This window comes from Gasterosteus aculeatus, chromosome Y (genome assembly GCF_964276395.1).
Source record: "Gasterosteus aculeatus chromosome Y, fGasAcu3.hap1.1, whole genome shotgun sequence".
NCBI lineage: Eukaryota > Metazoa > Chordata > Actinopteri > Perciformes > Gasterosteidae > Gasterosteus > Gasterosteus aculeatus.
This window is the reverse complement of record NC_135709.1, coordinates 16,881,393-16,901,661: the sequence shown is the minus strand read 5'-3', so window position 1 is coordinate 16,901,661 and position 20,269 is coordinate 16,881,393. Positions and strand designations below refer to the sequence as shown.

Sequence of the window (20,269 nt, the reverse complement as noted above, 5' to 3'; positions counted from 1 at the left end):
CTATAATCTTTTATTTAGAGTACATCTGAATTGGCCATTAATATATTTTAATATATTTAAGATATTTACCGTCTTATTTTTCATGAGATGTGCTCCAACGGCATGTTACTGTTTTTGATACCTCGGTCTGGCTGGGTGGGCTGTGGACGCTGTTCTGTTGGTGGTGTGACGCAGAGGAGAGATATCCGAGGTTGACGAAGCCATCGTCACCACCATCGCCCTGCCACCCGAGGGTGGGATTTCCTTACATGTTTTTGTCATGCATAATGGCCCACTGACACCCCCACTCACTCATTTCATACTAACAAATCTACTACGAATGGCTTTTAAAAAAAAAACATGACTTCCTTTTACAGTCCAGTTATTAAATCCCCTACTGTTTTGGGATATCTTTCTACACAAACATCTTCTTCTCTCTCGTACCGAGACCAGTCGCACCGAGGAGCAGCTCCGCTCATTTTGTCCACTTTCACCTCTGGCAACGGCAATCGCTTAACGAAACAAAGAGCAGGAGCTCCTGGATACTTACAAAACCAGTGGGATTATATTTTCTTTTAGATAAAACAGGCATTTTTCAATATTTTTACGACTTCCTCAACGCTACGCGAGGAGGCCTGCCAAACAAGATAAGCCTGAGCCTGTGCTACAGTGCTACAGGTAATTAGGAGAAGATGCCTCCCTTCTCTACGGAAGATTACCACAAACTCGTACAGAAGATTTTACTGCTGGAAACAAAAGTTAATCGGTTAGAGGTAAATGTAGAAGTAAATGGACCATGTGGGAACAACACCACTCTAGCAATGACTCAAAACAGTGGACAAGAGCATGCTAGAACCCAGCTAACTAGCAATGATGGAACTATGAAGAAACTGGAGGACTCTGTACAGGGTAATAAATCTACCAGCGACAATCCTCCCTGGACCACACTTGGTGCAAAGCCAAAGAGAAGACCAGACAAGGGAGAACGGATAACTGGCAGGACCCAGCGGCCCGATATCTGTGATCTGGCCAACTGGCCTGCGTTACCATCCAGGCATAACGCCTCCTCAACCCCCGTTCTTCGTAGAACAAAGCAGCGGACAACTGAGAAGAGGGGAACTACCAAGGAACCTCCCCAGCAAACAGGTGTAAATCTACAAAACAGGTTTGCTCCACTGTTGCAGGACCATGGATCCCCCTCTAAATTTCTGGATAACCCTCCACCACCACGCAGCAGGGTAAGACCTGCTAACTTAAAGCCACAGAGAAAGCTAACGACAGGGCCTGAAAATCTGATTGTGGGTGATTTTTCTGTAAAAGATATGAAAAGTAGTAACGACACCAAAGTACTCTGCTTCCCGGAGGATATGGTGTCTGACTTGGAAGAAAGAATTTTGGAAATTGTGGCTGAACACCCAACTGTGAAAAACTTAATTCTGCACATTGGCTCTAATGACATTGAAAAACAACAATCAGAAAAGTTGAAAGAGCACTTAATCTCCTAGAAACAGTCAGCTCTGTGAATGCTGAGGTGTTTATCAGTGGTCCTCTGCCCCCGACCGGGAGAGGAGCTGAGAGATTCAGTAGACTGTTTTGGCTCAACAAATGGCTCTTAACTGCATGTGTAGTTCGTTCAATGCATTCTATCAACAATTTTAGCTTTTTCTGGGACCGCAGGCATCTTTTTAAGACAAATGGACTTTGCCTGAATGAGATGGGAGCAAAGCTTGTCATTACCAACATGTTTTACATCATGCGTCATCCATCTGTCCCCACTGCCAAGGACACGAGACCAGAAGAGGAGCCCACAAAGAAGGAAGAGAAAACACAGCTTATCAGAAACGGCGAAGGAGGACCGCCATTGCCATCCCCCTCTAACCCTCCTGCCATTACGTGTGAGGATCCCTCTCCCACCCCCCAGAGCCCCCATCCAGGTCCACGTGTAAGAATACGTGTTCAAGATTTGGAGCCTGGTCGGGGTTATCAAAAATTCAGCCGAATAACTTCTCTCGTTCTGGGAAATTTATTTGTCAGATCACAGGTCAAGTATCAGCGCTGCGTTTGCAAAGGCAGCAGCAGTTCAGGCAGCACACAGGCCGGAAGAACAACTAACTAACATCAGCAAGAACATCATGTTTTATAACCCTTGAAAGACAAAGAAGGAAATATTTCTATTGGCCCTAAACTGGCGTAGAGGAGGACCTTCCACCTCCCGCATCTAAGATCCGGTCACATCCAATGTCCAGACTCCTGACTTAACGTAAACATCGTAAACAGAGTGTGTATGTTGAATAGTGTTGGTGTGTCTAAACCCCCCTTTGGCTGGTAAATCTTCTAGTTGACCCGCAGACCTTACATTCCTCAGCCAGGACAGAAACTGACTCCCCATCCTGTCAGACTCGTGTCTGCCTGCTTGGCAGATCCTGCTTCCCCCCTTACTTAACTCTTAAATCAAGACAAGACAGCAAACCCCCAACTAAGCCCATGAAAATAACTTTTGATTATCAATTCCCCCTTTTTACATAATTCATTATGTAAACCAAAAAAAATCAAAAGAAACCACCAATCTAAACGCTAAATATCTATATCAGTGAATACGGGTGAATGCAGCAGTCATGGAAATCCCTAAACAGTACAAAAAATCTAAACCGAGTATAATAGACACAGAATACATCCTAGCCCAGAAATATCACACCATCTACGTGTATGCATCCACTATATATGATGTGTGCAACAGTTAGCAGATCACGCGGACAGGAATGTTGAACCTAAAAGGATTTCTTCTTCAGGTCCCTCGAAGTCGGTTCTTACCATACCTATCTCCTCTCCAATCTCCTCCGGCCCTAACAATTGGATCCTTTCATGTAACAAAGCCATCTGTATGGCAGGGGTATTTTAGCATCTATTGCAGAGGTGATGCATCGGAGACATAGTTGTCTGATAAAGGGGATGCAGCAGCATCCACAAAGGGCAAAAACCACTATTGCGATTACTAAGGTCAGAAAAACTGACAGTAAGAAGCCCTTCCATTGTCCAAAGTATTTACCAAACCAATTACCGACGGTGCCGTCTATACCAGAGTGTTCAGCTAATTCAACAGACATGGCTCTGAGTCCGTGTAATGCTCTAGTAAAGGATCCATCTGGGGCGGTGTTATTGGGGATAAAAGTGCAGCACGCTTGGCCAAACATCGCACACACTCCTCCTTTCTCAGCTAATAACATATCCAAAGCCATCCGGTTCTGGTAAGTCATCAATGAGGTGGCCGATAGTTGGCTGTGCACCCCTTCCAGAGCATCTCTTGTCATATTGGTGAGCCACTGGATATTGAAATGTACATAATTTAGTCGATCCACATTTTTGTTCACATTTATAAAAAGGGAACAATGATTCCCATCCGGCCGCTATCTGATCCGTTAACTTGTATTGATCAGGTACCCCTCTCGGCACACTATCACACAGTGCGTGGTTACTTCTGCAACTTTGTATGGACCTTCCCAGCGGGGATCAGTCCAACTGAATCTGGCTACTTTACGTAGTACCCAGTCATCCACCTCCACTGGTGCACCCTCTCCTTCTTCTTCAGAAAGGATCTCTGTCACCTGTTGAGAGATACTCATCACAGTATTATTACACATTCTCATATAGTAAGATATTTCCACATGTTGGTACTGCAATGGGCTGACAGTGGTAGGCAAAGTGGTTGTTAACGGACAAGGCATCTTTCTTCCCGTTAATACCTCATGCGGGCTTATCCCTAACTTAGAGTTAGGACATGATCTTATCCCATACAGCACTATCGGCAGGGCTGCCACCCACGTCAGCTTCGTTTCAGCACAGACTTTAGCCTAACCTTCCTTTATGGTCCTGTTAGCTCTCTCAACTAGCCCTTGAGACTGAGGATGATAAACTGCCCCGAATTCATGTTTGATCCCAAACGTTTTCTCTATTTCTTGTAGTTCAGCGTTCGAGAAGTGTGAACCATTATCCGATCGTATGACTTCTGGAATACCAAATCTGGGTATTAGTTCTCTGGTCAGCCATTTTACTACGTCTGCTGCTCTTTCTGATTTTGTGGGGATCACCTCCACCCACCTAGAAAAAGGATCAACGCATACCAACAAATACCTCTTGCCCTCAACTCGATTCTTCATTCCCATGTCTGTGAAGTCAATTACCACCTCTTTCCATGGTGCCATAGGGGCAGGGAAACTTCCAAGTCCAGCCTTCAGTGTTAATCTCCACTTTTATTGCTCTTCAGCCCAAAAGCAAAGCAGAGAGACATGTCTGTTACTTGCAGATACAACTCAGCTCATGCTCAGTTTGATCCAATCCATTCATTCATTACTGATAGATCACCAACCTCTCATGGTTAGCGTATCCAAATGTAAGGGTGTACTACTTGTTGAACATTACCGTCTGTAACAAGTTTCCATATTTCGTGTACTGGTGCTATAAATGTTCCTTTGATCAGACATTTGCTTCCATCATCAAGATACTGTATCAAGTGTATCGTGCACTATACACTCAATAGCAGCACTCAACAATTTACCGCCCATCTCTGAATTTAGGAGAAAACTCGAAAAACTACAAACATTAATCCAAAAAATGGACAATATATACAACAACTCTCCTAATTCCTTATCACCTTCATTCCTCATTTAAATCTTACACAACCTTATCTCTTAATTTTCAATGACTGATTGTCTTGCCGTGGAAAGTGTGAACGCGTTTGACTGTAAGAACGCAACTATTCCATGCGATGTGTGCACAACAGTCTGGTGTTCCATTGTTATATGGGCCGTTTTAATCAACGCTCTTCCAATAGCAGCTACGTTTCTGACACACGAGGGATGCCAGTAGTATATAGCCTCTACTTTTGCGCGTGCATGTGACCTTTGACCTCAGTCACATGCCAGAGGGCGTGCAAGAGGGAACTTTTGGGGGGTAGGAGGGGTGGGGGGGTGGGCATGTGACCGCCGCCATTTTGACCGGAAAAATGCGTCATTGAACTTTTGGGGGGTAGGAGGGGTGTGGGGTGGGCATGTGACCGCCGCCATTTTGAAGTCATGCCCCGGAAATGCGTCATTTTACGAATGGATACGTAAACCATTTTTGACGATGATGTGCTTGGTTTTGATTGGAAATTTGCCATATCAGTGGGTGTTTTATGCGATGGGCGTTAGTTTTGACCGGAAACACGGGACTGTAGGAGGGGTTTCATCATATATATAGATGTGTTATTCACCTCCACCACCAACGCACTCATTTTGGCCTCATCCGCTGTTGCTGCTGCTGTTGCTGCTGTTGCTGGTTCCGCTACTATTGCTGTGCACACGGATTCTTTGCAAAATGCAGGCTGCATATTGCATGGAGCAGGCCGCAGAGACTGACATAGGTATGTCTACAGAAAATAGCCCATGCTATACAGATGTAGATGCTTCCCAGAGCCGGAAAAAGCGTGAGGGATGTCTTTCTAGAGAGCCGGCTGTAGAGCTAGAGCTGGAGGGTGTTTATGGGTACGTGTATAATGTTAAATACTATGATGGCACGGTCACTATGATTTCTAGAATCAAGGCCCAAGACAAGCTAGGAGGGGGTGTTGGTGAAACAGTTGATGATGAGGCTGCTGTGGGGGGTCGACATGGGTGTATGTCTGTAAAAGATTGGCAGCAGTTTCGATCAATTGTCTGCATAGATCTTGAACAATCAGGTTTTCTAGAATCTCTATACTCTGTTCAGTGGTATAGTACAACAGGGCCTAAAATACACCATCTCATGGCAGATCGGTACAACAGACGCCCTGACGATTTCATTTTTTTAAACGTTTGTGAAGACAGAGAGTATGTGGTAGCTCAAAGAGGCCGCCGAGGATGGAGAGAGCATCCGTACCCTCTTACCATTGAAGAGTGTAATATATGGTTCCCCCTCGTGTTCTTTGTTCAGTGGTGTGACTGGCCCGCTCTGCAAAAAGTGTTTAGTCAGATTGACAAATCTATCCAGAGAGACAGCGTCAGTAAGGCTTACGGGGCTGTTAGAAAACGTCTTGTTTACGACAATACACCGAGCGGTGTGCAACCTGGTATATCTACTACCATGTGTAGACCGAAAATAATTCACCCCTCAATCATCTAAAAGAATGACAGGTGGGTTATGCTAATGTTGTGTGTATATATATATATATATATATATATATATATATATATATATATATATATATATATGTATATATATATTTCTGTCACTGATGTTAATTCATGCAGAATCATAAAAAAAGAAAAACATTTTTTGTTTAGTCTCTGAAATCTCAGGGACCCAGGGGGGATGGACCCCGCCCACTTCTCCTTCACCTCCAGCTCTGATGGTTCACACCCCGCCTCAGACTCCGCCTCCCGGACCGACGGCCACACAAGAAAAAGAAGAAGAAAAGAAGCTCTGTGAACCTCACGAGGTGTTTAAGGATACTGCACGGTTCCTAGAATACCTTAGAATCGGGGTGCTACATCTGTTGAACAAGGTCTGGGTTAAATATAATATAGAGATCTGCTACGGCTGTCAAACAAATAATCCCAGTCAGAAAAACCATCCGTGTTTATATCCATGTGACTGGTTCTACGAACTACACTTTGATCCGCTGATGAAAAGGCTCTGGAATGACAACTTCATATCCGCCATCCTCCTGTTTATGGATATGAATGACCTTCAGGTCGATGCAGACCGCATCCAGGGGGGTGCGGAAGTACTTCTTGACGAGCTGAAATCTGGAGGCAATGCGGCTGAAAGTATCCAGAAAATGTATGATACACTGATCGGGGAAGATGAACTCAAAATGAATCAACTGAAAAAGCTTGGCAGGTTGTGGGGAGAAGTATCAAACCCGTATGAAGCATGGGAGGTACCCGATGATGATGATGATGATGATGATGATGATGCGACAGACATTGATGCGTAAAAACAATCTAACATGCTAAAAACAAAAACAAAATGAAATCGAAAATGAATGAAGTTCTTGAGTGTTTTTATAACTGAAAATGTATTTTTGCTTTTGCAGTGGGGCGAAATACTACTATACTATCAATCTGCTTGTCACATGTTGTACAAGAGAAATAAAATATGTTGTAACGAATGAACTGTCGGGCATTTATACTTTGGTATTATCATGGAAGGGACTCTACAGAAGATTTATCTAGACCCAGCCCATCCGGGAGGGTTAGGCAGTGTGTCTAAACTTCGCAATGCGGTTGGAGAATGTACCGGGGTGACGCCGTCACTATCTAGCGTTAACGAATACCTACTGGCGCAAGACGTGTACACATTACACGCCAAGGCAGCCGTACATTTCCCGAGGAATAGGGTTTTGGTCAGCGGCATTGACAAACAGTTTCAGGCTGATCTAGTTGATATGGGTGAATATGCTGAGGAAAATGATACTGTGCGGTATTTACTGACGTGTATCGATGTATTTTCCAAATATGCGTGGGTTAGATGTCTTTCTAACAAATCGGGCCTCACAGTCACAAAAGCCTTTAAAGACATTCTGAGTGACGGACGCATACCTGTGAAACTTCAAACAGATGAAGGTACAGAGTTTTATAACAAACACTTTCAGCGGTTAATGTCACAGTATAAAATTATGCATTTTTCAACATCGAACGAGACCAAGGCCAGCGTGGTGGAGCGCTTTAACAGGACTTTTAAAACCCGCATGTGGAGATATTTAACATCCGTTAATTCACGAAGATATGTGGATGTAGTACAGGAGCTTGTCGAGGCCTATAATAACTCACACCACAGGTCCATAAAGATGCAGCCATCAGCAGTCAATAAAGACAATGAGAAGACGGTCTTCATCCAACTGTACAAGTTGTACCCTCAGAAGCCAGTATGCTTTAAATTTAACAAGGGCGACACCGTGAGAATATCAAAACTCCGCGGGGGATTTAGGAAGGGTTATAAACAAACATTCACCGATGAGCATTTTACAATATCAAGGTGTATAGCCCGAGATCCTCCGGTTTATAAACTAACTGATTGTGCAGGGGAATTGTTGAAAGGTACGTTTTACGAACCGGAGTTACAAAAAGTAATTATAGGTAAAAACAAGATGTTTAAAATAGAAAAAATTATGGATAGAAAAATCTCCAGAGGCAAGAAGCAGGTCTTTGTGAAATGGTTGGGATGGCCCGAGAAGTTTAACTCCTGGGTCTCAGAAAAAGACATAACGGATGCTTGATAAAAGACACATGCATGCATCTTGAGAGTTCACTCTTAAACCGGCCACCATAGGACACGGCACGATGACCCAGAATGGTTTTTATGTTACACTACCTAGTAACGCGTCTGCTCAGGTTTATCCTAAAAATCAGATATGGAACTACAGGACAAAATTAGCCAAGGCCATTGTTCTGAGCGAACCACATGAGGTGGGGTTGGTAGAATTCCAGTATCCGAGAGTGTGGTACAGTTTTCCGAAAACAGATGCGGTTGTAAAAGTGTACAATGGTAAAAATAGGGTTAAATCGGCCTTTACTATGGACATTGGGGTTTATGAGTCTATACAGGCTATTGTTAAAGCGTTTAATGCTCGAATCAGCACTAACACGCAGCTGGAGGGGGTATCTATGCATTATAGTAGTGTTAAAAACCGCGTATACTTTCTGGGGTCAACAGAGGATTCAACTATAACCTTTGTAGGACGGCTCGCGACAATATTGGGGTTTAAAGATGGGGAGGCTTTTCCCCTACCGACTACTGACAGATCCCACATCACCCCCTATCCCGCCGATATACATGCAGGTTGTTACACATTTTACATATATAGCGATATTGTCGACTATCAATTAGTGGGGGACAGCCATGTACCTCTTCTAAGATGTATAAATGTGGCTGCCGAACAACGACGCATACCCACTCTGACTTACGACAGGCCGCAATACACATCTCTCTCCAAAAACGTTATTGATGATATTGAGATATCCATAAAAAACGATCAGAACGGATACATACCCTTTTTATACGGAAAGGTCATAGCGAAGCTACATTTCAGACCTATAAAACAGCGTTTCTGAAAAGAAGAAAACAAGTGGAAGATGAGGAATAGCCACTACACACACGACGACGGCCGATATATGGCATATTATATGAACCAAGCCGGCGGAGAACTACCGGGATTTATAGGATCTCAGACACAATATGGCAATGGTTTGGGGGGTATATTTCGGGGGCTGCTCAGGATGGCCCTTCCTCTTTTAAAACGGGGGTTCAGCCTGGCTAAACCACATTTGAAAACAGCCGCTACTAACATCATCGGAGACGTTGTATCAAATATAGCCAAAGGACCGTTCTCTGGGGCTCAACAACAACCAGAGCAGCAGCAGGGTCACGGCATGCTAATACACACCCGCAGGGCTTTGAAAAGACCCCCCACAGGCAGGGGCGGTGCGGGGCCAGGGACCAAAAAATGTAAAAGGGATGGTAGGAACAAGGCGGGAGTCAAAAAGAAATCTGGCACAGCCCGAAGAGGTTCTCAGATAAAACGCGCCCGGATTTTGGCTAAAGACATATTTTAGAGGTAGAAACTATGGCGCTCATCCATAATCAGTCGGCGGAGTGTGTCAAGTCTGAACTGGATCTCTTTACTGTTCCTTATACACAAACGTCCATAGAGAAATATTCCTTCATCGAGATCCCGCCAGTCTCATCCATTACAGACAGAGGCCCTTTGGAGTTTCATATTTCGGCCAGCGGTGAAGATTACCTGGATCTGAACGATACCTTTCTGTATATGCGTGTAAAGATAACTAATGCGGATGGGTCCAATTTAGCAGCCGATGCTGATGTCGGCTTCATAAATTACCCTGGATGTACCTTATTCTCCCAGGTTGATATCATGCTAGGGGACAGGCTCATTTCACAATCTTCAAACACCTACCCATACCGAGGCATAATCGAATGTTTGCTTAATTACGGGAAAGACACCCTGGAGACGCAGTTTAGTACTGCTCTGTTTAGTAAAGACACCGCGCAGCATATGGACGAGACGTCTATTAAAGGGGACAACGAGGGGCTGGCCGCGCGAGGAGGACACACCGTTGAAAGCCGTATAGTGGAGTTAATTGTACCAATACATGCCGATTTGTTTTTTCAAGAGAAGCTGTTGCTTAACGGCGTTGATATTTCCTTGAAATTTATACGGTCAAAAGACGAATTCTCTCTGATGACGGCTGCAGCGGCTCAATACAAGGTCAAGATAGTCGCCGCTAGTGTATTTGTAAAAAAGGTCTCCGTAGCTCCGACGGTCCGACTGGCGCACAGCAGGGCTCTTCAACACACAAACGCCAAGTACGCCATCGACAGAGTAGCGCTGAAAACATTCTCCATTCCGGCGGGGACCCGAGTCTGCAACCAGGAGAATCTATTCATGGGCCAGATCCCTAAGTTTATTGTTTTAGGGTTTGTTGACAACGAAGGATACACGGGTAGTTATACACGGAATCCCTTTAATTTCCAACACTATGACACCGAGTTTTTAAGCATTTACGCTGATGGCCACGCATATCCAGCGAGACCGCTACAGCCACTCTTCCAGAGCGGCCAGTACGTGAGAGAATATTACCACCTGATTCAAACAACAGGTCGACATTTAAAAGACAGATCGCTGGCTGTAACACGGAGTGACTTTGGTCACGGTTACTCGCTGTTCTGTTTTAATCTGGAGCCTGACGACGGGCAGTCGGGGAACGTGTCACTAATCAAGACGGGGAATGTGCGCCTGGAGGTCCGCTTCAGAACGGCCCTTCCTCGTACCATAAATATCATATGTTATTCTGTTTTTGACTCCGTTATCGAGATATCAAACCAACGACAAGTCTTGGTGGATAACTTTTAAACACCATGAACACCATAGAGTTGACGAGTATTGTTCGAAAACGGGTTGTTAGGGGGGTCGATTTTATGGGCGTGTTAGCGTGTGACCAGCTGCCTATGAAGGCTTTGCGCAAGTATCCGGTGATGACTATTGTAAATACGCACCCGTCCAGCAGCCCCGGAGAGCATTGGTTGGCGATTTATATCACAAAATACAAGCATGGCTTTTTCTTTGACAGTTTTGGAAACCCTCCTGATTATGAACAGTTTCCAAAAGAAATAGTTAATTTTCTCAATTATAACTGTACGACTATGTCTTATTCTAGGAAACAGGTTCAAAATAATTTTACTACAACCTGTGGCCAACATTGTGTGTTTTTTCTATGTTATATACAAAAAGGCTGGTCTTATTCACGAGTTTTAACTTTGTACGGACCTAATCTAGTCAATAATGATGCAATGGTCTGTCGTTTTGTTAACAAAATCCAACCCTCAGGGTGTTGTGAGGATGCTTTTACGTGTGTACAATGTGTGATCTAATGATAAACTATCCTGTGACGTTTTATGAATAAAATATATAAAGACAACTTTCAGCAGTGAACACCAATTTTATTTTCCATCCACAAAGAACAGACTAACAGATAATACAAAAGCATTACAAACACTTGTGTAAAGTTAAAAACAAAATAATAATAATACAAAATAAAATAAAAATAATATGCATCCAGTACAAGCTTAAAAATAAAAAAGACATGTGTCACACAGTAATAGCCAAACAAATCTTAAAAATCTTCCCACGAATCATCACTCCTAAAAAATTTGGTCTTTAGGGATTTAGGTGTCTTAAAGGGGGTGCTGTCTATAGATCGGCTGGTCCTAGTTTTTGTTTTGAATGACCCCGAAACATTAAAACCCCCGTCATAAACTGCATCACCACCCTTATATTCAGCAATAGACCTCCTAACCTGCGTGTTGGGGATAGCGGATAGGGGGATATTTAAATCAGCTAGCGTTTTTAAAAATATCTTCCAACCGATAGGTCTAGATTCGTCTAAAACATTATACGAGGACGTGACACTTTTCACCAGATCATACAGATGGGTGCCTTTGATCGTTTGATTGTTGACAACGATCTCCCCTCGGTCTGTCCAGGATATGTCGTTTTTTGCGTGGTTCAAAGCATCCAAAATATATTCGGCATGTTTTTTACTTTTTTTAGGTATGTGCCTGATCACATTGCCTAAAATCACATCTTTTCCTGGTACGTCATCTGCTGAAACGACAGGATTTGAGCCCGAGTCCCTTTCACCGGAGGGTAGTGGTAAAGGCAACGTCCCCTTCTCACGCTCTCCCTGTCTCACCACAGCCAAGTATCTTTGTAAAATAACGGAATATTTTTTGGCTTTTTCGTACATGTCTGTATCAGGTTGATTCAACACGTCAATCATAGCTCTATCAAGCTCATTTTGCACCGCCTGTCTTATAGACTCTCGTTGATCCTGCTGCTTATAATGAGGCTGCTGCTTTACCAGGCCAAGCTGATGCTGGGGGACCAGAAACATTTTTTGGGTGTGCTCCATTTTTAGCCCCTCCTATTGACAAGACTAATTATAAACGGAATAGCAGCCCCTAATAACGGTAATAAAAAGCCCCCCGACTGGTTGAGGGTCTTTTTCTTCTTGGTCCGTTTAACTTTTTTATCCGCCACCAGCCGGATAATCTTCTTCTTCTTCTTTAAGAGGGCGAATTGTTTGTCGGTCAAAGGAATGTTACCTCTCAATACATTGAGTGCGATCTCACACAGAGAGTCGATAAAATCCGTGCTGGCGTTATTAACAATGACACGTCGCACACGAGGCGTAGATTTATATATCAACTCCAACAATGACAAATTCCTCTGCATGCGTGATGACATTTTAGCGTTATTAACGCCTGTTTGTTTTTTTGGGGATATACACAACCTGTTGGTCCGATAGCAAAGCCGTTCTGAGTCTTAAATGTTCGGGGGTCAACGCTTTATAATCTATGAGAAGATAGCCATATGATTGTTGGGTCGCATCGTTAAAGGCCTCTAAAAAATATTTAGTATTACCCGGAAACATCTGTCTGGCCAGTAGTGTGATTTGATATTTATCCCTAGGGTTTTTAAACAGAATGAGATAGTTGGTGTTTAAACTAATAGTGCGACTAGATTTACCCTGAATAAATAAATTTTGTACTAAATATATACAGCTGAGATTTCTATGATGTACATATTTGGTAAAAACATTTTGAACTTCTATATTATTCCCGGCATCATTCATTAAATCGTCTATAATGAGTAGATTGTTTTTGGCAGGAGGTAGTAAAACATCATCGCACAGAGACTCTGGTAAGCCCTCTACAAAGTCAATGTCTCTGGTTTTAAGCAGTTGATCATATAAAGGCTGCCAGCATGAATAAATGTAGACGACATTGTCAATACGATGTGAAATAACCCTCTCAGCATTTGCAATAATATCCTTGACAAAAAAAGTCTTTCCACAGTTTGAAGGCCCACTCACTACCAAACTAAAGGGGTGTTGTAGTCGTGCATCAAATCCCTGATCGCTGTTAGTATCCATAAGGAAGGGTCGTATAGTCAGACAACACCCTCCGCTTATTGTACACCACTCTGACTTGCTTAAAAACTGTCTCGTTTTTAAGATGGAACTTCTTTTTATCACGCCTGATAGTTTCAGACACTGTGGTCAAAGTGTGTGTGTTGTGATTGGTTACATAAGCCTGTACGAGGCCAATCAGTGACTGGGGGGTGACGACGGAGGCGTTTCTAGCGTTTAATGTGACGCCTTTACATTTGACAGCTGTTTTACCCTGTACCGTGTTATAGGCATAGCATTTGGGTCCTCCTGATACAAACTCTGTGATGTAGTCTTCACTAGGCAGCCCGCATATGTCTCCGCTGTTTAACTCATCAGTCAGGTCACCAAGATATGCCCCCAGGGGCGGCACCCATTCGCTCCCTCTCGATGTAAAGACAATGCTGTCTGTGTCACAGTACAAGACCCTCTCCTGCAGTTTGTCTAACAAGTCGTAGAGCATCAATCTGGCATGGGCAGTTGTCAGGGCTCCTATAAAGACGTTTACGTCTTTTATACGGGAACCGCGGGCGTCTGCATGTCGCCACTGTACCAAAGCCACGTCATCTGAGATAAAACAGAATTGTCGCACATCAAAGTGGTCACTAAACATCAATTGTGTGAACCGAGCCGGATCTGTGATCAGCTCGCATGCAGGCATATTATTGCGCATACTAAAACGGCCCCACAAAGAGTTTAGGAGGAGTTTGTTGCAGCTTCTCATGGCTTTGTTGACCCTGATTTTGTCAGGGTTTAATTGAATGCCTTCCTTTTCAAAATAGTCTTTGACATATTTCTCCTTGTCGTCGGGGGTTTTAACATGGCCAGGGTAGCCTGACGCTTCCTGTTTACACTTCATGAATGTCTTCACATACCCGCTGAACAATGTGTCTGTTTTGTTGGGGAAATGCCAAACTTCATCAATGGACACAAGCCTGTATCCCTTTTCCACAGCCTTCTGCAGTTCAATTGACACCCAGACCCCCTCCAGCAGTCTGTCTCTGTCTCCGTGAGTGCACTCGCCACTCTGATTCAAATCCTCAGCACATTTGCCACACAATGGGAACATGAGTTTGTCATGACATCTGTATGGTAGGACCGGGTGAAACAGCCCTCTGGGCGGTAGCACTGTGCACTTTATGAGTCCAAAATACTTGTCAATAGACTCAAAATCCTTCAGGATAACCTGAGGATGTCCAACTGGATACTGCTTTTTAGCCTGAACCGTCGGATAAAGACTGGTGAAGTCGTAGTACCTGATTTTTTCATCAGCACCGATCTTGTGGTACAGCTTCATAGCGTTTGTACGTCCCCCAAAGAGGGCCTTTCTAGGCTCTAGACGCTCACGCTTTTTGTAAGTAACCATAAAAGCCTGTACAGCCCCGCTCGTCCGTTTTAACGACGACCACTCACACTCCCACATCACTACAACTCGCAGCCCGTGTTGTTTTTGTAGAGAATATATTTTGTCCATGAACACCCTGTATTGTCTACCGTAGGTGATTTTTGTAACAGGGTTCATGTCGCTCTGGACGTGGCATTTGACACATCCGTGGAAAAAACATCCCGCAAATTCATAGCAAGTGTTTGTTACAGAGTTATAGCCATCCACATAGAACGGCTCAAAAAGCTGTTCACCGTGATTGAGAGCATGTTTAATCTCAATATTCTCTGTGAGGGCCACATATTCAAGCCATTGCATCGATACATCAGAATACGTCTTATTCTGAGCAGTGTATGCCCCCTCAAACGTCAGAGCAACTGTGTCCTTTGGGAGAAACAGGGTTTTGAACACCCCCATGCAGCTCGATGCTAGGGTGGTAAATGAGAAGGGGTCAAGTTCCGTGCACTCTATGAATGTCTCACGATAGATGCTGCAGGCTTTTCGCAACACTTCTACATCGTTAACACAGTAGCGTCCGATTTCTTTTTGGAAGTCAAATGTTCCTCCTGAAACGGCATTATACCATTCCATGAATCTCGCTTTATCGCTATCACTCATATCGTCAAAGCCGTAGTAGGACGGATCAGGATATTTACCGACATAATACTCATGCTCCCGGGTGTTGAACTTGTGGGGAAAATAGCCTTTCTCGACATCACTGAACCCTAGGGCAGCGGGGGTTTTTGACAATCGCATGGGAAGGAAACTGAATGAGTCAATCCATCTCTGCCGGTATGACCTGTCATACATCAGTATCACCCGACTCCCTCTCATGGTGACTTGCGGAGTGATCTTTTGTTTGACAAAATATTCCAACAGAATATAGTTGTCAAAGCCGGATGCGTTGTGGGCGATAAACGTGTAGCCTTTGTATCTAGGTCTTCTGTAATACTTCACAAAGGTGTCCACACAATTCAAAGTACTGAAACAAAACTTTTTTCCCTCTAAATCCATAGCACATACATAATTTGCCTCGTGTTTTCCGTTATGAAACCTTGTCTCAAAGTCAAATAATATGTAGGTTGTTTGCGGCTCTTTCTTTTCAAGAGGCTGAATAAAACACTCATGTTTATCATTGCTCTCCAACTGTTGCTCACCACAGTGAACGCAGACTTTTGGCGCGCATTTGTGCGCTTTTTGTCCTGCTTTGTATGTTTTTCCACATGCCTCACAGTATTTCATAGCATCACAGGGGATGAGGGCATGGACGCTTTCTGGCCGCTTGTGCTGATCAAAACAATATTTCGACTTACATATGCGTTTACAATCACCGCATTTCTGTGTTTTACCCAGCTGTGTACGACACTCTAATGTAAAACACACATTACACAGCTGTTCACAGCTGTGGTATAATCGATGTTCATAGGCTTGGTAGCAATACTGACATACTTGTTTTGCCCCAAAAAAGCCTTGCTGGTTTTCAATCAGGTGATAATGGTCATTGTGTAGATATAACCAGACTGTCCGGGGATGAGGCGCATCGTGGGTTTGGAAACACTGAAGTCGTTTACGACCTGCTGCTGCATGGTGGAAGATTATGATTTTCACACCCAGATGTCTTTCGAAAGCATCTACATCGGAGAATGAGACCTTGTGCATTGGTCCAAAACCCAACGATCTATGTAGTTGAGTTGCAAATCTCACTTTATCTTGCAGGGACATGTCTGGATGATTAAAATGTGCTAAACAGAGCGAAAAGCACAGGTTATTATCAGTATTGTCAGGGGTGTGCAGAAACCGACCCTTCTTTGATAATATCACATCATATGGGACATTTGCTAATTTTAGATAACCCCCACCGTTTCTGTTTTTAGCTACGGTGATCACTAATTCCAATTCATCATCCGTTATAGTCTCATCATTGCTCTGTATCACTTGTGCAATTTGCTCCATAAACAAGTCAGAGTTGTACGACTCGTTTACGCGTAGAACAGCTTGTATGTCACTAGCCAATGAAGGTCCCCGTAACAAAACGTTCAGCACACTACCAGCCGGAGAGGCCTCTACAGCTCTATCAATTACACCCGCCACTATTTCTCTGACCATGTAGGGGATTTGCTCGAGGTCAGTAAGATCCACGTTTCTGAAATCAACCCCTTGTCTAAGCTCAAATGCATTGAATGAAGGCATCTCTCTCATGGTGACTGTCCTTCCCTCTATGCCTGAGGAGGTCTCACCCCCCCTCATTATCTCCCCTCCTCCTGTTAGTGTATCATCATGCCCCCCTTCTGTTCGGGCCTGCTCCCATGACCCTCCCTCATGACCCTCAGCAGGCCCCCCAACACCCTGTTCATGCTCCACATCTCCATTTGCCCCCATCTGATTCAGCCGGTCGTCACATATTTCTGCCAACACACACCCCCCAGCCCCTGCATCATTGTCTGTGTACACAAGTGGGCCGTCTGCATGATCCAACACGTGGCTATTTGCGCCTGTGGTATTAAACCCTGGGTCTAGGACACTGACCAAGTCTGCATAGCCGCTATCTAGATACGATGAATGTTGTTCCGTATAATGAATTCTGTCAACATCATGAAAAGCTTCGGCAGGGTATGCAACAGCAGCAGCAGCAGCAGCAGCAGCATCAACGCGCGATCTCTCCACCAGTGCACGTAGGCTTTTAAGCTGTTTCTCTGTATTCTGTAACAGGACCCTATACCCATCATCATTATTATTATGGTTATCCCCTGATCGATGTATATCACCCGTGCCCCTCTTCAAAACTTTTCTGGGGGGAGGCATACTACACGTCTGTATTGTTTATTTAGACACCACCCCTTATAGACACCATGCCTAGTAGATCACCTTGGATAAAATTTATTTGTAAGTAGAGCTATGATAGCTTCACTGGATGCATTCTGAGCTATCAGGTATTGTTTTATGGAACAGCCGTTGGCGTCCTGTGTTTGTCTAGCCTCCTCTTGTTTCTTACATAGATCGGTTACTATCTCTTTTAATGCGGTGTTGGAACGCCGCAGTTCACTGATTTCATTTATCAACTCTACATATAAGGGGTTAGCTGTGTCCCTCGGGTGCACAATCACCACCGTGGGTTCTGTGGGTATACCTGCTCTGTTTTGTTGAAATGGGGTTACACACTCTGCCGATGTTGCTCCTATTGTAGTACTCTCTTCTTCATAGTCACAGACCGCCTGCAGCATTTCCTCGTCAGTCAAACATTCTGGATAGTACCATGTGTCCTTTGTTGGTGTAGACCGGTCAATCTGCACCCTGCTGTACAAGCATACATGGTCAAAACATGTTATAAAACAAATGTCTATATATATATATATATATATATATATATATATATATATATATATATATATATGGATGATGTCACATACCTTGTAGAAGGTCTCTCAGACTGGACACCCGTATGTACTTTTTTTTTTTTCACTGGGGGAGCATAGAATTATAAAATCATTTGAATGATTCGTCAAATAATAAATATATAGAAAGCTTATATCATACTGTCATTTTCCCTACCTGTGCCAGCTCCCTGGTTGGGGCACGTAGTCGTTGTTGGTAGACAACTGAGTGCAGCAATCTCCTTTTCCAGTTTTTCAAGACTCCCATGTATAGGATGCGCGCTGTCATCTATTTCTAAAAGGTATAAATACCTATTAAAAAAATATATATAAATATATAAAAACAAATATGAATCACTCGACATAGTACAATCTTTAAAGCTTTCTATTTTTAATTTTTTTAATTTATACCAATGTATGTGTGTGTGTGTGTGTGTGTGTGTATATATATATATATATATATATATATATATATATATATATATATATATATATTTGACAATGAAATAAGTACTTACCACATATCTGGTCCATTGCTCCCCCCTTGTAGTACATCTGGCTCTCACTGGAAATGTCTTAAATGTGAGGATGCACCAGTCTGCCAGGGTGTCAAGAAGGGAACCGTGGCTGTATCTATATAGGAGACCCATACCCCCCGAATGCAACATCATTACCAACTAAGGACCCTGTTTTTTCACACGCCAGGGTCTCAGTGGGGGTGAGGGTTCATATGTTGCTTAAAACTAAACAAACTGCTCACTGTTTACCACATAAGGACTCTGTTTTTCTCCATCCCTGTGGGGCTCTCAAGCTATTTAGGGTTTAGCACCGTTTGGGTGCTGCGTACATTATGCGACCCTAAGTCGACACGCTTGTTCCTCGTTAAAACTGTATGTTTTGCTGAGGGGTTTTTCCTCTGTTAGGTTACAATGTGTGTCCTGTTGGCTAAGAAGAAGATAGCCCCCTAGTTCATGCATTAAGCTGTTATTTTTGAATCTGAACAGAAGCACCAGTGTCTCACTGGTTTGTGGTGGGACCTCTCATACAATTGAAGAGAAGCAAAAGAAGACGTTTGGGGGTTGGCCCCCGGCTTGTGTACTGTGTCACATAATGCTACACTAAGTCGGCATATGTGCTCCTCGTTAAACCTTAAGATGTATGTTTTGCTGAGGGCTTTCCTCTGTTAGGTTACAAATTGTGTTCTATTGGCTAAGAAGATAGCCCCCTAGTTCATGCATTAAGCTGATATTGGTGAATCTGCACAGAAGAACCAATGTCTCACTGGTTTGTGGCGGGGCCTCTCATACCTTTGAATAGAAGAAGAAGAAGACGCCACTGGGACCACACTGGGATAGGCCTCTGCTGTTTCACTAAGAATCCTGGAGCGTGAACCATTCCAAAAGGAAAGTTCGATCGAGGCGCCAAATAACACATCTATATATATGATGAAACCCCTCCTACAGTCCCGTGTTTCCGGTCAAAACTAACGCCCATCGCATAAAACACCCACTGATATGGCAAATTTCCAATCAAAACCAAGCACATCATCGTCAAAAATGGTTTACGTATCCATTCGTAAAATGACGCATTTCCGGGGCATGACTTCAAAATGGCGGCGGTCACATGCCCACCCCACACCCCTCCTACCCCCCAAAAGTTCAATGACGCATTTTTTCCGGTCAAAATGGCGGCGGTCACATGCCCACCCCCCCACCCCTCCTACCCCCCAAAAGTTCCCTCTTGCACGCCCTCTGGCATGTGACTGAGGTCAAAGGTCACATGCACGCGCAAAAGTAGAGGCTATATACTACTGATGCCCTATTTCCACGTTATCCAGCTTACCACTATAGTACATCAAAACCTTACGATCTGTGTTACCCTCCCCCTTTTGAAACAGAACGGAATTCACAAATCCGTTCTTTTCACAACATCCAGATGGAAGGGTCTCGAGTAGTCAGGGGGGTGAAACGTGGCTGCGCTGGCCATGGCCTGCTTGGTGGCAATAAATGCAGTCTCCGCCTCCCGGGTCCACACCAAAGGCTTTGAGTAGT

At 43.8% G+C, this 20,269-nt stretch overlaps 1 protein-coding gene and 1 long non-coding RNA gene across 4 annotated transcripts; one reads left to right on the top strand and one right to left on the bottom strand.

Annotated features, from left to right (window-relative positions):
• Nucleotides 1–4,970: 4,970 nt before the first annotated feature.
• LOC144391072 (uncharacterized) lies at nucleotides 4,971–7,105 on the top strand. Its single transcript, XR_013454938.1, has 2 exons — nucleotides 4,971–6,125; nucleotides 6,276–7,105. It is a non-coding gene; the product is annotated as an uncharacterized LOC144391072 (long non-coding RNA).
• Nucleotides 7,106–11,433: 4,328 nt separating this feature from the next.
• LOC144391071 (uncharacterized) lies at nucleotides 11,434–19,871 on the bottom strand. 3 transcript variants are annotated; one of them, XM_078097609.1, is made up of 4 exons: nucleotides 18,737–19,871; nucleotides 18,397–18,530; nucleotides 18,255–18,306; nucleotides 11,434–18,141 (listed from the first exon to the last, which is right to left on the bottom strand). In XM_078097609.1, the coding sequence occupies exon 4, from the start codon at nucleotides 17,647–17,649 to the stop codon at nucleotides 13,438–13,440; it is 4,212 nt and encodes a 1,403-aa protein (XP_077953735.1). In that variant the 5' UTR covers nucleotides 17,650–18,141; nucleotides 18,255–18,306; nucleotides 18,397–18,530; nucleotides 18,737–19,871; the 3' UTR covers nucleotides 11,434–13,437. The 3 variants fall into 3 exon arrangements, with proteins under 3 accessions (XP_077953735.1, XP_077953734.1, XP_077953736.1); XM_078097608.1 differs by having other exon boundaries at nucleotides 18,397–18,513; XM_078097610.1 differs by having other exon boundaries at nucleotides 11,434–18,138; nucleotides 18,397–18,513.
• Between the last annotated feature and the right edge of the window lie 398 nt (nucleotides 19,872–20,269).